Genomic DNA, 16,621 nt, shown 5'->3' with positions numbered 1-16,621 from the left:
GCTCTGTGATTGAGGTTGTGCTTTAGGGGGTTAGAGGGTTACACCAGCTTTGTTATATGCACGCCTTATTGTTTGTTGACCAACGACTGCTTATTTTACAGCTAGTTATACAAGAACATAAACCTAATATGCAAATTGTGTTTTGTCACTTTAGGAGATAAGTGAGCATGAGTGTAACAAAAGGCTTTTTAATTCTGTATGTAGACCAATTCAAACAGATCTGAATTCGTTTTTTCTTCTTTCATATATAAAGTACAGTGTATAACATAAAATTGTTTATTCTCATATAAGTAAATTACAAAGTTATTTTCTTGGGTTACAAAATGCAAATAAAATTCAAAAAGTAGAACATTTAGAAACACCCAATTGGGACTCTTTAACCAACTAGGTATTTTTCGCTCATATACCCCAATCAACTTAAGTTTTCAAATTCCAAGGGCATAAAATGTGCTTTAAGTTGAAAACAATTGGATATACATTAAAAACAATTGGGTAGAATCAGTTGAATGTAAATGTCTCTAGGCACAATAAAAACAAACTTCTGGACGATAATTATACGTTTTTGATGGTGGCCTAAAATGATAACTTAACAAAAACTAAGTAGGGGAAAAGAAAATTGTTGATAAAACAAAACCCTGCATTTTCTGACCTGAACGGACTATTCATAGTTCTCACACAACACGCATAGCTAGAAACAAAGCACAGAGGGATCAGTAATGGCCATTATACAAGACATTGTGTGAGATGATCTCCACTGAGTTGTTATTCTGTGAAAACTACACTCTCTCTTACGTCTGACCTGTCTGTCTGTCCCTCTCCTCAGTGCTGGTTCTTGACTCCCTGAGGTTTGCCACCACCAGGCTTCTTCTCCTGCTGCTGCTGGCCTCTGCCCACTCCTGGCATACCCCGGCCACGGCCTCCAAATACACCTAAACATTGAGCAGAGACATACAGCATGACCAAAGTTAAGCCACATTAGGAGCACCAGAAAATAATGATTGACAAACAGCTTATCATTGGGCAAATATAATTTCTAGGTACTTTTGAAGCATACACTGTGCCCTAGAAACATTTATTTTTTAACTAGGCAAGTCATTTAAGAACAAATTCTTAATTACAATGATGGCCTAGGAACAGTGGTTTAACTGCCTTGTTCAGGGGCAGAACGACAGACTTTTACCTTGAAAATATACTTGGCAAACAGTTCATTCTCCATTTTTCGTACCCTTTCCCCCCCACACATCAGTGGTATCAACGGATGATGTGGACATCTGCCATCCAGCTCAAGGGTGGAAAATAGTACTATGACTACAGGGGCTGGCCTGAGCTTACAGCTAGAGAATTTTTCTCCTAACCCAAGTCCTCAGATTGGCTCAGCTCCAACTTCCGACCGTTGAGTCAAAAACCACAACGTGCCAACTAGAAGCCTATTTTTTCTGTGTATTTTAGGGTCGTTTTAAAGTCATGTACTTTGACCTCAAATTGCGTGCATGGTACGCAAAATACATGCAGGCAGGCCTGAAATGACAAAGTAATTTGTGGAAAATTTGGTATATCTAATTTTGCTATTGCGATGCATTACATTGAAAATTGTACACGTCTCTTGATTGACAGCCTATATTGGGCCTATATGAATTCTAGCTACTTTTGAAGCACATGCTGTCCGCTAGAAATTATTATGTAACACTGTAAAGACAGTTTATTATAAAAGCTAACATGTTGCTAAAATACCAGTCACTGAAATTACAAAGTCATTTGGGTTATATTAGGTTTCTACATTGAGTAAAAGCAGCATTTTCCTATTGAGATCCATAACATTGAACATTGTACACTCTAAGAACGGCAGGTTTGTGGTGATGAATCCAGGAGATCAGTCATTCATTCATTGATCTCCTGAAGAAGCTATATTTTTTCCTTTCTTTCTATGCCCCCAAATGTTTGGATATACTGGTAAAGTTACCAGAGGGGTATACTACAAAGCAGAATCAATGAGTTAGCCAGCTGACTTGCATAAGTGTTAATTTTTTAAAGATGAGCTTAAAAAAAATGGGCATGGTCTCATTAACTAAACAACCAAAAACACAAACATAAGTTTAGCTTACTTAAATGAATCAGAAAATCTTGTTATTTTTGGCTGTTCATCAAAGCTAGCTGGCCATTGATCCTGATTTGTAGTATACCCCTCAGGTTGTTAGCTAGCTAGCCAATGCAGTAACATGACTGAACAAAGTGTAAACAAATGGTTCAAGGCCTGCGAGTAGTTTTATACCGGCCAACTGGTTAATAAATATAAAATTCTGTCACGTCTATCCGCTATAGGAGGACAAAAATGTTGTGCCAAGCCAGATCTTTAGAATTTTTGTAGCTAGAAACAAGCCGTTTTTGTTGTAGCAATTGTGCAACCATGACGCTAACGGATCAGCGCTCTTTTTTTTTCTCTCTCTCTAGGGCACTCGGAAACAAATGGTACAGCGAAGCCTAATCATTACAACAATTATCTGGGAGAATTTTTTAAATATTTTTTTTTAATAGGCGCACTGGTGCTCCCAAATTAAAATTCCAGGTTGCACAGCAAAATATTTGGGAGCATATGCGAGAGCATGACACAAACCATTTCACCTAAGACTAGAGTGATTTCATACAAAACTATAATTTTTTAAAAAGACAATGATTTCGGGGATTTTCACAAAATGCAATTCATAGAATGAGATCCCACTCGGAAACGTTGATGTGCCCATAGAGCAGCGGTAATCAAAATGTATTTGTCACATGCTTCGTAAACAACAGGCGTAGAACAGTGACATTATTACATACAGCCCTTAACAACAATGCAGTCAAAACAATAGCCTTTAAAGACAAGCACAAGGAATAAATACAAAATGATTAACGACATCTTGGCATATATATATATATATATATATATATATATATATATATATATATATATATATGACACACATACACACAGTACCAGTCAAAAGCTTGGACAAACCTACTCATTCAAGGGTTTTTCTTTATTTTTACTATTTGCTAATAGTGAAGACATCAAAAATATAACACATATGGAACCCTGTAGTAACCAAAAAAGTGTTAAACAAATCAAAATCACCCTTTGCCTTGACAGCTTTGCACACTCTTGGCATTCTCTCAACCAGCTTCACCTGGAATGCTTTTCCAACAGTCTTGAAGGAGTTCCCACATATGCTGAGCACTTGTTGGCTGCTTTTCCTTCACTCTGCAGTTCAACTCATCCCAAACCATCTCAATTGGGTTGAGGTCAGGTGATTGAGAGGCCAGGTCATCTGATGCAGCACTCCATCGCTCTCCTTCTTGGACAAATAGCCCTTTCACAGCCTGGAGGTGTGTTTTGGGTCATTGTCTTGTTGAAAAACAAATGGTAGTCCCACTAAGCGCAAACCAGATGGGATGGCATATCGCTGCAGAATGCCGTGGTAGCCATGCTGGTTAAGTGTGCCTTGAATTCTAAATAAATCACAGACAGTGTCACCAGCAAAGCACCTCCACACCATCACACCTCCATGCTTCACGGTGGGAACCACACATGTGGAGATCTGTTCACCTACTCTGCGTCTCACGGTTGGAACCAAAGTCTCTTCTCATTGGTATCCTTTAGTAGTGGTTTCCTTGCAGCAATTCGACCATGAAGGCCTGATTGACGCAGTCTCCTCTGAACAGTTGATGTTGAGATGTGTCTGTCAAATATATTTTGATTTGTTTAAACACTTTTTTTGCGTACTACATGATTCCATAGTTTTGATGTCTTCACCATTATTCTACAATGTAGAAAATAGTCAAAATAAAGAAAAACCCTGGAATGAGTTGGTGTCCACACATTTGACTGGTACACGAATATATGCAAGTTTACAATAGTAATTTACAATTTTAACAATGTCTGCACTGTAAGTGACATACACACACACACAACCGTTCAAAAGTTTGGGGTCACTTACAGTTCAGGCACCGTTAATATTGTAAATGACTATTGTAGCTGGAAACAGCTGATTGTTAATGGAATATCTACATAGGCGTACAGAGGCTCATCATCAGCAACCATCACTCCTGTGTTCCAATGGCACGTTGCGTTAGCTAATCCAAGTTTATCATTTTAAAAGGCTAATTGATCATTAGAAAACCAGCACAGCTGAAAACTGCTGTGCTGATTAAAGAAGAAACAAAACTGGCCTTCTTTAGACTAGTTGAGTATCTGGAGCATCAGCATTTGTGGGTTCGATTACAGGCTCAAAAAGGCCAGAAACAAAGACTTTCTTCTGAAACTCGTCATTGTATTCTTGTTCTGAGAAATTAAGGCTATTCTATGCGAGAAATTGCCAAGAAACTGTAGATCTCGTACAATGCTGTGTACTACTCCCTTCACAGAACAGCGCAAACTGGCCTTTACCAGAATAGAAAGATGAGTGGGAGGCCCCGGTGCACAACTGAGCAAGAGGACAAGTACATTAGAGTGTCTAGTTTGAGAAACAGACGTCTCACAAGTCCTCAACTGGCAGCTTCATTAAATAGTTCCCACAAAACACCAGTCTCAACGTCAACAGTGAAGAGGCGACTCCAGGATGCTGGCCTTCTAGTATATATATAAAACAACTTTTTTTTGGGGGGGGGGGGGGGGGTATTGGAAATCATACCGTCATACCGTACACCAGTATATTGCCCAAGCCTAGCTGTATGAGAATTGAGGTGGGTCCAGGGTGTCTGGGATGATGGTGTTGATGTGAGCCATTACCAGCCTTTCAATGCATTTCATGGCTACTGATGTGACTGCTATCGGGGGGGGGGGGGGGTTATTTAGACAGGTTACCTTGGTATTCTTGGGTACAGGGACCACAGTGGTCTGCTTGAAACATGTACAGATGTAGTAAACTCCTCAATGTTGAGGGTAGGCAACTAGATTCAGTCGCGGGACGATTTTTGTCGAGGCAGATGGTTGGTGGGCCCCCCCAAAAAAGGCTGCCTCTGACCCCTGCCTTAGAGTATACTTTGTTCAACAATACATACACAAAATTCACCAAATCAAACACGGAATTTTCAATATTTCTGTTTATATTTTTTGCTTTGTAACACCTACAGATGAAACATTATGGACTCTTAAAGGGGGCCTGGGTAAGGCCACAATGTCAATTCAATTATGCGTTTCGATACATATGTTAACAATCCTTCTGCCAAAGGACCATTCTATGGATTACATTGAACATTTTTTTAAATCCCCAATATCAAGGCCTTTTTTTGGTCCTGGTTTCGTATGGAATCACTCAATAATGAAAAGAAAAAAAATATATACACTGTGTTTACTTAGCTCATAAATATAAGTCCCAATTGCATCACACTACCAGCACCTCAACCAAATGTTACCCATTTGCCTCCACAGAAAGAGAGGTTCCATCTTACCTCTACCTGCTCCTGCTCCTCCCCCTCGGCCCTTGCCCTGCTGTTTGTTCTGCTGCATGCCTCCTCGCCCGCGGCCCTTGGACACCACCTCCTCCTTTACCATGTCGATGATTTCATCTGGGATACGCAGGTACTTTATGGTGCTTCCTCTGATGTAACACTCGGGCATCCTCCAAAATTTATCTCCATCCTAAACGATAGGAGTGAATGGGATTAGGGATGGGATTAGGGGAGAATTTCAGCATTAGTCTTAGTAGAAGCACTCTTAAAAGCTGAATCTTTTGACTGTCAATAGTGCCATCTTGTGGCTAGACATGGACATTTTTCTGATAGCTGATTTGTGAAAAAGACAGCCATGTAGCCTCTTCATTCGTGGCTGTCACGTAAGCAACCATATACATATTTCAGATCAGTGGTCACAACTCTTGAGTGTCGACAAGTACTTATAGACAAACCCTTTACCCTTGAGGTGCAGATGACTTCTCGTAAGTTGATATTCATCCAGTTGTCACAACTGACCAAGTGTCCGTTATACGTCTCTCCATTCTTCAACTCCACCAGCTGAGGAGCATGAGGGAAGAAGGGAAGAAGCATGAGTAAGAAATCAAAGCGATGTGGTTTCATGTTTGTACCACAAAAGCCAATGACCACATTTACATGAACAACCGTGAGAAATTCACATGACTCAAGAAACAAAGTAAGAGTAAAATATCACAAAAACTTAGACGAGTTGAATCCATCCTTACCATAGGGTGGTTCTGTGCAGTCTTCAGCAAAGATAGCGGTAGCTGTGAATTTCAATGTTTTTTTAAAGTCATTGCGCATGTTGTCTTCCTCACTAGCTAACACATGATTAAATTAGCTAGCTAGCTTTGAAAAGGTTTACTAACTAGCTGGTATGATAGCCAACTATACTGAACAAAACTATAAACGCAACAATTTCAAAGAATTTACTGAGTTAGTTCATATATGGAAATCAGTCAATTAAAAAAAGTCATTAGGCCCTAATCTATGGATTTCACATGACTGGAAATACAGATATGCATCTGTTGGTCCCAGACACCTTTATAAAAAAGGTAGGGGCAACCACCATTTGCCTCATGCAGCGCGGCAGCTCCTTCACAGAGTTGATCAGGCTGTTGATTGTGGCCTGTGGAATGTTGTCCCACTCCTCTTTAATGGCTGTGAAAAGTTGTGGGATATTGGCGGGAACTGGAACACGCTATTGTACACGTCGAACCAGAGCATCCCAAACATGCTCAATGGGTGACATGTCTGGGGAGTATGCAGGCCATGAAAGAACTGGGACATTTTCAGCTTCCAGGAATTGTGTACAGTCCTTGTGACATGGGGATGTGCATTATCATGCTGAAACATTAGGTGATGGCGGCGGATGAATGGCACAACAATGGGCCTCAGGATCTCGTCAAGGTATCTCTGTGCATTCAAATTGCCATAGATAAAATGCAATTGTGTTCTTTGTCCGTAGCTTATGCCTGCCTATACCATTACCATATATCACAACGTTTGCTGATGTCAATGTAACAGTATAGCTTCCGTCCCTCTCCTCGCCCCAACCTGGGCTCGAACCAGGGACCCTCTGCACACATCAACCACAGTCACTCACGAAGCATCGTTACACATCGTGCCACAAAAGCCGCGGCCCTTGCAGAGCAAGGGGAACAACTACTTCTAGGTCTCAGAGCAAGTGACGTCACCGATTGAAACCACCGCTAACGAGCTAGCCATTTCACATCGGCCACACTCACCCCCCTTTTGACCTCCTCCTTTTCCGCAGCAACCAGTGATCCGGGTCAACAGCATCAATGTAACAGTATAGCTTCCGTCCCTCTCCTCGCTCGAACCAGGGACCCTCTGCACACATCAACAACTGACACCCACGAAGCATCGTTACCCATCCCGCCACAAAAGCTGCGGCCCTTGCAGAGCAAGTTGCCTTTTTTTGTCCCCAGCACAAGGTGCACCTGTCTAGTGATCATGCTGTTTAATCAGTTTATTGATATGCCACACCTGGATTATCTTGGCAAATTAAAAATGAACACTAACAGTGATGTAAACAAATTTGTGCACAAAATTTGAGAGAAATAAGCTTTTTGTGCTTATTGAACATTTCTGGGATACTTTATTTCAGCTCATGAAACATGGTACCTACACTTTACATGATGCGTTTATATTGTTTGTTTAGTGTAGTTAACTAGCTAGGTCAAATTTGACTTGAAATGCAAACCATGTGTTTAGATACTATAACAATAAACATATGTCAATGTTTTAACTAGATTACTATTATATTTTTAGTTAGCTATTAGCTAGCATTAACACAATGAGTTAACCATGTAGCTACGTTCATGTTACGTTACAGTAGCTAACTATCCAAGCTGCATGGTAAACAAAACAACCACGCGTTTGTGCTCGAGCTATTCCACAGTCCCACACATAGCAGTCCTCATTTTACTGTAACCCGATAAAATATATACTTACCATTATAACAGATTATATTACAAACTATCCGGTCAACTGAACGTAATTTATTTTTGTTTGCTAATGCTAACTCCGTTGGACGGAAGTAGTCGCCAAAATGTGTAGCTACCATACGTCATTACGTCAGACTCGCCGAGAAAAAAAATACGCAAAAAAACACAGAAACAGATGACTGATCAACTGTGAAAGGACAGCAAAATCCCAGACAGCTGCATCCCTGGTAAAATTTAGAATAACAAACGAAAACATTCCCTACAGCTAAGAAAAATATGGACAATAGTAAGCAAACTGTTGTTGTAACAGGTTAGTGGGGTTTCCTCTACTTGCTCGACTGTACGTAGTTTCTAGCTCGACAAAGCCAACAAGGGCGTGCATGTCAAGAATGTTACTCTGTTGAAAAGTTGTGTGAAGGACATGCAGCTGAGTTGTCCAAATAGTTGCAGTTTGTTATTTGTATAATGGCAAGCATACCTTCAAAGTGTTTGTCAAATTGGCAATAATTTGTTTATTGTATTCCAAAATAGTATGCCTATGGATAACTGCCTATGGACATAATTGCATAACTTTAGGAACGTGTCATGGTATGACCTACTTGACCCTGTATGTACCAGAATAAAATGGAAGTTGTAATATTTCAGACCTCCAGTCATGCACTTGTTAGGCAATTTGCCTCATTTTTAATGTCTTCCTTGTGTTTAGCAACATTCTAGTTTCAATAAACATTTGCTTTACACACTAGCAGTCTTAAACAGAATTGTGAAACGTTTAGGGTGTTTTCACATAGTCCTCTTTTTAAAAGAAATGATCTCAGTCCTCTTTTTAAAGTGAATTGGGGTAAAACATTTAAATGAAATAAAAATAACACAGTTCTCTTTGTAGTCACACTACCCTTGCCTTTGAATGAGGACTCAACTATTTTTTTCCAGTTCACTTCACCTATTTTGTGGGCTGAGTCCTCTTTGCACTCACATTGCTATGTTTAGAAAGGAACCAAGATATTTTTCCAACATGCAATCTGTGTTTTTACAAAGTGCAGGACAAGCCATTCAATCAGAATTGTGTTATTGGACAACTAGATATACATACATTTTGGAAGCTAATAGATTGCATTTAATTAAAATATGTGACATAATAATTGTAATTAGAAGATACTATTAACATGTACATTTTATTGCTAACATAATAAATAGCAGAAGAATAACTGCAGATTTAAATAATGCTGTAATTGAAAATTGTACACCCAATATAGGCGACTGCCCCTTTAATAGCTAGAATTGATTTTGTACCCTACAGTATGTTGTTGTTCTCACCAAATTATGTTGTCTTCTCACACTTTTCAAAACGCACAATCAAATAAACATTTTATGAAGCTCTCAGCCTATAGATAACATATTGCAAACAAATAATCTTGAACTAAAAACACACATTTTGGAATTTCTGCCGACCCCACGCTCTCTCCTTTTCACCTTCCTGCCAGACAGACAGATCCCTGTGTCCCCAAGGGAACACACCCCTAATCAGTAACCCAAAACATTTTTTTGTACGAACCTGCACATAATCTTCTCTCTTTTGTGGCACCAATATGATGGATAATGGCAGGGGAATCGGTGTTGAAGTATTCAAGTGTGTGGTGTGGGAATAATGACAAACGAACCTGGGGAGCTTTGTGTTCACATTTCCCTAAAAGAGGGAACCGGACCACGGAATTCAAGCGAACCGCTTCGGGGGCTCTTTTGAGGTGTCTGACTTCCTTTGGAGTGTTCACAGTGCACAACAAATGTTGCGAACCGTGCTGAGTTCACAAAAATTGTCCGAAAGGGACCAAGTGTGAAAACACCCGAATTCTCCTGTCTCCCAGACACAAAGGCCAGTTGAACATGGGATGGCCTGATAAAATATGTTAGATTGCCTGGGAACAGAGGGCCTCACAAAAGAGCTGGCCAGCAGCTGCCGACCCCACGCTCTCTCCTTTTCACCTTCCTGCCAGACAGACAGATCCCTGTGTCCCCAAGGGAACACACCAGCCCATTCATTTCACAGGGATTCAGAGTGATGTCTCAACGTTACTGCAGCTACACTCACACATTTATGAACACATCATATAAAGGGAGCTTTTTATTGGATTGTGCATATTTCTTTAGTGTCCCTTCGAGCATGGGTTCTTAGGACAGTTATTTCCCTTCAAGCAAATGTATTGCCAAGCAATCCTATAAGTAAGCATCAATCTCAAGTTAATTGAATCTGCTATTTGAGTTTGGCACTTTATTTTGATTTTATAAATGCTGCCATATTTTGCAGGGTTTGAGCCATTTGGAGAGCACACTATTAATGCCAGTTGGGTAGCAGTCCAGGTATGTATATTTTGCATATTTCACATAGGCTAAATTTAATTAATTTGTCTTCTTTATAACTATAAGGAAGGGTTTATTTCCCTGACAATAACACAAAACTGCCTACCTTGTTCATGCTCAGCCTGTTTGGTAGAACACATTAGTTGTCATGGGATCTCATTCAGAAAATGTTTTCTTACACGTTCTATAATGTGAGAGAAGCATTATAGGGCCGAAGTGGTGGTGTGGGGCTGTATTGGGAAATGTGATGGGGACAATGGTTGTCAGGGTGTCTAGACAGACTTGATAAGGATATTCAAATCAAACAAAGGGCTGCTTTGTGGCTGGTCAATCACGCCACTTTTAAATGTTTATGGGAACTTGCCTGGTAGCCATGGCCAGTTGTCCTGTAGCAAATTATAGAGCCAGCTGTGAACATTACACTTTAGAAATGTCATCTCCTCCAGACATTTTCCATCTTTTCCTGTTTGTGCTTTCCCAATTTGTATTTTTAGGATATCAGCCAATCATATTTCTGTTGTGCACATTTTTTTATGGACTGAATAGACAAAGTAAAGATGACCACAAGGAAATGTCTAACATGTTACAAAACATCTATTTATTTTAAAAGCAATGAGTTTCAAAATAAGATGAAGACATTTCTATTATCTTTTATGAATATTAATCACCTGTCTACTCTTCTCTTTGTTTTAAGGAACTGAAGAAGCTGGGCCTGGGAAAGGACATAGACCTGCATGTGTATGAGGTGCCTGTCGACTACCAGGCAGTCCAGAGTTTGATTCCATCACTATGGAAGCAGTATCATCCCCAGGTAAGAAGGCAATGAATGGGCTCTTATCTCCTTTCCTGCTGGTCAATTATGCACCTTGATATGCACCATATTTGAATTTGTTTGTTTTGTATCCTTCTCTACATGGGGAATCAGTTAGTGGTCCATGTTGGAGTCTCAGGTATGGCCACCACCGTTACCTTAGAGAAATGTGGCCGTAACCATGGCTACAAGGGTTTGGACAACAGCCGCTTCTGTCCCCATTCTCAGTGTTGCATTGAGGGGGGCCCAGACTGCATTGACTCTGTTATTGACATGGAATCGGTCTGCAAAAGAGTGACAGCCTCTGGACTAGGAGTAGCAGTGTCCGTCTCAAAAGATGCTGGCAGGTAAATTGCATGCATACACCTGTATTTCAAAGAAAGTTGTAGGCCTATTTTTCCCCCCCCAAATCTTACTGTAGAACCACCACTTAGCACCATTATATTAATTCCTGTGTCTTTCCTGACAGATACCTCTGTGACTTCACCTACTACACCTCTCTGTACCTGAGCCATGGGCACTCAGCATTCGTCCACGTGCCTCCCATAGAGAAGCCTTATAGTGGAGTGGACTTGGGTAGGGCCCTCCAAGCCATCATACAAGAGATGTTGGACATGCTCGACCAAACCGAAGAGAAGATCCACTGCCAGCGTGTGCACTAATTTACCTGTGAAAGCCAACTGCCTTTAATCCCTTACACACGAGAGATTATGCACTTAACCACAAATAGCCAAACAACGTTTTTGTTTCATTACCTCTTCTGGTGCAAATTCAAAAATGGCAACCATACAGACACTTCCAGTTGACTTATTTCACAGCCATTTCGTCACATTCTTCGTTGCTGTTTCCTCAAGCTCTTGACCTAGCCCGTTTTTTTACATTTTTTATCTTAATGGTTATGGTGAGGTGAGTAAAGCTGGTTCGGTGTTTTGGTGTAACGAGCTTTCCCCACATTCTGTCTACATAGAAGAGATTGAGCAAGACGAATTGAACTGGAATAACAGGAATTGACAGAAGTGAGCCACATGCTTGCTCTAGGAGCGCTACTCTTTTTGAATCTGTTGAGAAGCTTCCATGGTTTTGACTCTTTATCCATACTTACACTGCTATCTCAGACACAGGGTTAGTGTATGGAATAGCCCTTTTTTGCATCAACTCAATGTACAAGTTCCACATTATTTATTGGTATCTATCTAGTTATTTAAAGGGAATTTCTGTCTGTGGTTGTTATTCATCATCTTGAAGAGTTATTTTTGTCACCAGCTTTTTCATTAAAGTCTTAGGCGTCCACTTGTTGGTGCAACTTAAGGCATGCTGGTACTTCCTGGATTTGATGTATATAAATGCCCGGCCTTTTCCTCTCCACTCGCCAACAAAACCAGCGACCTACAACTTCTGATAAGGATAAAAAAGGACTTCTCGCTCTCACCTCTGATTTCTTTTTTTATGCTGTGGGTCTAGCCAGCTTCCAGGTCTACGGGGCTGATCGCGTCTCCAAAGGAGGTGGTTTGTGTTTCTACGTCACCCAAGGCTGGTTCAATGATGACACTTCTAAGTCTCCAGATCTGGAATCTATTTTCATCCACTGCAAACCTTTTTATTCACCCCGTGAATTCTGGCTGGAGTCTACATCGCTCCGAGCACCAGTGAAAGCACTGCCTAGACACCACAGATTGAAACATATTCAAGGACAGCAATGCCAACATACACGACTACACAGACAGATTCACATCCTACATCAGTGTATGTGAGGAGAACTACATACCATCAAATACTTTTCTATCACACCTCAACGACAAGCCATGGGTCACTGGTGAGCTTAGGGCTCTCCACAGTGCCGAAGAGCAAGACCAGGGTACTCTATAGAGGTCAAGAAAAAGCTACTCTCAAGAATGAAGGCAGCCAAACAGCAGTACAAAGACAGGCTAGAGCAACTTCTCGTCTGTCTGGAAAGGACTGAAACAAATTTCCAACTGGAAACCTAAAGCTACAAACCCTAACTCCTCACTGCCGAATAAACTAAACTAGTTCTACTGCAGATTTGACACACCCTCCACCTACCCCTCCTTGCCACTTCCCCCTCTCACCCATCTACCCCATCCCACCCCTCCCTTCCTCTCCAGGCTCCTCTCTCCTCTACTTAATACTTAAGTCTATTGACGCACACGTGCATCAACTTAATACAATTTTAAAAATCATCAAAATCCCCAATTTTTTTACATGGGTTACGTCTCAATCCACCGCATCCGCCTATGGCGGCCTTACCGCATCTGCGGTGGAAGGTAACAGAGCTAGAGCTGTCAGACCATGAGACATCCTGAAAAATCTGGTTTCTCACGAAAACATCTGTAGCGTGAACGGTTTGGCCTACAAACTATAATAACCACTTAATGGAATGAGCAGACTCTCATAAACACAATGGTATTCTCCCGTGTCACGGGACTTATCTTAAGATACTTCCATTAATTTGTATGGGTTATGGGAGTAGTTTTGTGCCAACATAAATAAGGGGTTAAATATGTATCCGACCTTCAAAACCTTATGATTTATTTTCGGACATTTTTTGTTGTTGCCATTTATAAATGTTTATTCAATGCGTTTCTATGGGATATAGTAGTAATGGCCAAGTTCAATATTTTATCAACACATGTTTTATTTAAAAAATGTTTACACCTAAAGGTGTGCTAAAATTCCAAATCAAATAGCTAAATGATCCATGGTATGACCATCTTAAAACAATTCCACATGTTATGTCAGCTTAGTAACCCTCCCCTCAAATGGCTTAGATATTTAGGTTTAAAGCACTGCGCGGACCAGCTCTCCCGTTTTCACTGACCATATTCAACCAGTCATTAGAGCAATGCACTGTTCCTGCCTGTTTCAAATCTTCCATCATTGTTACAGTCCCCAAAAAAACTAAAGGTGTCCTGCCTGAACTTTTACAGACCTGCAGTGCTCTCCTCGGTCATCATGAAAACATTTCAGCGCCTGGTACTGTCCCATCTCAAAACCATCCCTGACGCCTCCCTCAACCGACTGCAGTTTGCCTACAGAGCTAACAGGTCTGTGGACGACACTGTCGAAATGGACCTACACTACATCCTCAAACACATCGATAACCCATAGACATATACAAGGACATTGTTTGTGGACTTTAGCTCTGCTTTCATTACATCATCTCAGAACTGCTACAAGACAAACTGTCCTAGCTGAACGTGTCCAGCTCCATCTATCAGTGGACTACTGACTTCCTAACCAGCAGGACGCAACACCTGATGCTGGGGAAAAACACCTCTCTGACTTTTTATCCCTCAGCACCGGAGTGCCGCAAGGATGCGTGCTCTCACCTGTACTCTACTAACTCTGCACCTCTAACAACGCATCTGTCAAACTACTCAAGTTTGCAGATGACACCACTCTGGTCGTTCTCATCACCGACGATGATGAGTACATGTACCGTGGAGAGGTCAACCAACTAGTGGCCTGGTGCAGTCGCAATAACCTGGAACTCAACAGACAAAACCGTGGAAATGGTGGTTGACTTAAGAAAACGCCCCCCACCATCTCTCCCCCTCGAGATTGTTGGTTCAGCTGTTTGCACGGCTGAATCATTCAAATTCCTGGGGACCATCATCTCCCACAACCTCAAATTGGAGGCCAACATCACAGAGGTCACCAAGAAGGCACACCAGTGGATGTACTACTTGCGGCAGCTAAACACTAAATCTCCCAGCCAATCCTTATCCGGTTTTAAGCATCAATCGTTGAGTCCATCCTTCATCTCCATCACTGTCTGGTTTGGGTCTGCCCACTGCAAGGGCAAACTGCAACACATGATCAAAATGTCTTGCCACCTGAATAGTTACTTCGCCCAGGCTGTGGCCCTCACCAACCGGCCATCTGGCCCATAGAGACTAAAGCACTATGGCCTGATGCGGTGTGCAGCATAGAGTGCATCTCTGAACTGTATACAAAATAACTGCATTTCACTCTGTCCATCTCTCTGCATTTAGATAGATTTATACTGTAAATGTGTACATCCACTGTATATCAATCATATACCCACTGTACATTTGTATATCTGCTCATTCTCTATGTTCACTTTACCTAGTTGTATATAATGTGTGTAAACTTCGTTGTCTGTATTCTGTCTCTAAAATTTGTCATCACTAGCAGCTGGCACCATATCACCAAGTACAACTGAGTATTTGTAAATGTACTTAGTGAATAAAGGGGATTCTGATGGTGCTTTCATAAGGTGTTTAGCTGGATTTATATGTTGTATAGAAATTTTCAGAATGTACCTGAAAAATGTTCTGTAGAGCAGACTTTTTTATTTAAAGTGAACTGCATATTGTGTTTTCATATCCCCCCCCCCAACGTTATCTAAACTTTTTTTGTTTGTTGTTTTTCTTGGGGGGAAAAAACAGCAATTTCAGATAGTTTCTCTTACTTGCAAAAGCCAAATGTTGCTCGTTTACATGGAGTTCTTATTGTTTCTTGAGTCTTTTTATAAGAAGTTGTAGTTGTGCCTTCTTTTACTAAGGTTATTTATATCAGGGAACGGTTTGGTTCTATCTCATATTTTCAAGTTTGTGGGCCCAACTTTGATTGATAGCTGTATGGCAGATATGTGTTCAATGAACTTCATCAGATCAGTATGCTTATTCCAGCCGAGGATTTCATTTGATGAAGTGGGCAGGTAGGCAGCCAGGTGAGAATTGGACCCAGTTCTTCATTTCTGTAGCACTTTCATTTTTACTTTATTGACCGAATCGTTTTGGATGTTTCAGCTTTATGAACGTCAGTGAGCTGGTTTACTTTTGTTCTTGTATTTTTGTCATAACACAGTATTTGTTTTCAGTTGTCTCCCATTACGGGTTCTTCCCGTGTTGTATCTATATTTTAAAAGACATGTCATACCTCTCGTGGTACAACCACATAATAACGTACAGTAACTGATCCAGATGAATTGAATCTTCTTCCCAGAACAACTATCATATGCAATTTTGTTGCCTAGAATATGTTTTGTGTTTACTGGGTATTTGAGTGTTTATGGACTGTATTCATGGAGATTCGTGTTTGTGTGTTGTTTATGTGTTCCTTCACACTGTCACATACTGGTTATTACAAATGTGATTAAAATGTGACTATACTCAGATGTGAAAGCCTATGTCCCCAAATGCTTGTTGAGTTGACCAATTTCCTTTGAGATACTCTTCTGACCTGTGCCATATGTAATAATGGAAAGGGCTGTAGAATATTCACTAAGTTACTATTTAGAAATAAACTTCCTACATACATCGATCCCAGTATGCCTAACATCTATACCAACCTATAGATGCTCCTCTGTCTCAATGTGTAGGCCTATTGTTCTTAGATGTATATCAAATTCCTCTGTATTTTCCCGGATTTCTATTTAGTGGTTGGTTTTGTAAACAAAAATAAACATTGAAAAAGATTACCCTCATTAACAATACAGACTTGTGTTAATTCTCTTCCAATCATAAGTATATTCATAGTCAACTCTTCTAGT

General features: G+C 40.6%; 2 protein-coding genes across 3 annotated transcripts; one reads left to right on the top strand and one right to left on the bottom strand.

Annotated features, from left to right (window-relative positions):
• Positions 1-258: 258 nt before the first annotated feature.
• lsm4 (LSM4 homolog, U6 small nuclear RNA and mRNA degradation associated) lies at positions 259-8,056 on the bottom strand. Its single transcript, XM_039002224.1, has 5 exons — positions 7,924-8,056; positions 6,171-6,212; positions 5,887-5,985; positions 5,425-5,614; positions 259-929 (listed from the first exon to the last, which is right to left on the bottom strand). The coding sequence occupies exons 1-5, from the start codon at positions 7,924-7,926 to the stop codon at positions 820-822; spliced, it is 444 nt and encodes a 147-aa protein (XP_038858152.1). The 5' UTR covers positions 7,927-8,056; the 3' UTR covers positions 259-819.
• A 1-nt stretch (position 8,057) lies between these two features.
• Positions 8,058-16,559, top strand: LOC120054682 (pyroglutamyl-peptidase 1-like). 2 transcript variants are annotated; one of them, XM_039002221.1, is made up of 5 exons: positions 8,058-8,226; positions 10,222-10,274; positions 10,969-11,085; positions 11,200-11,432; positions 11,555-16,559. In XM_039002221.1, the coding sequence occupies exons 1-5, from the start codon at positions 8,193-8,195 to the stop codon at positions 11,745-11,747; spliced, it is 630 nt and encodes a 209-aa protein (XP_038858149.1). In that variant the 5' UTR covers positions 8,058-8,192; the 3' UTR covers positions 11,748-16,559. The 2 variants fall into 2 exon arrangements, with proteins under 2 accessions (XP_038858149.1, XP_038858150.1); XM_039002222.1 differs by having other exon boundaries at positions 8,069-8,143.
• The last annotated feature ends 62 nt before the right edge of the window (positions 16,560-16,621 follow it).

This window comes from Salvelinus namaycush, chromosome 10, assembly GCF_016432855.1.
Source record: "Salvelinus namaycush isolate Seneca chromosome 10, SaNama_1.0, whole genome shotgun sequence".
NCBI classification, from domain to species: Eukaryota; Metazoa; Chordata; class Actinopteri; order Salmoniformes; family Salmonidae; genus Salvelinus; species Salvelinus namaycush.
The sequence above is the reverse complement of the archived record's forward strand: the minus strand, read 5'-3'. Positions and strand labels throughout refer to the sequence as shown.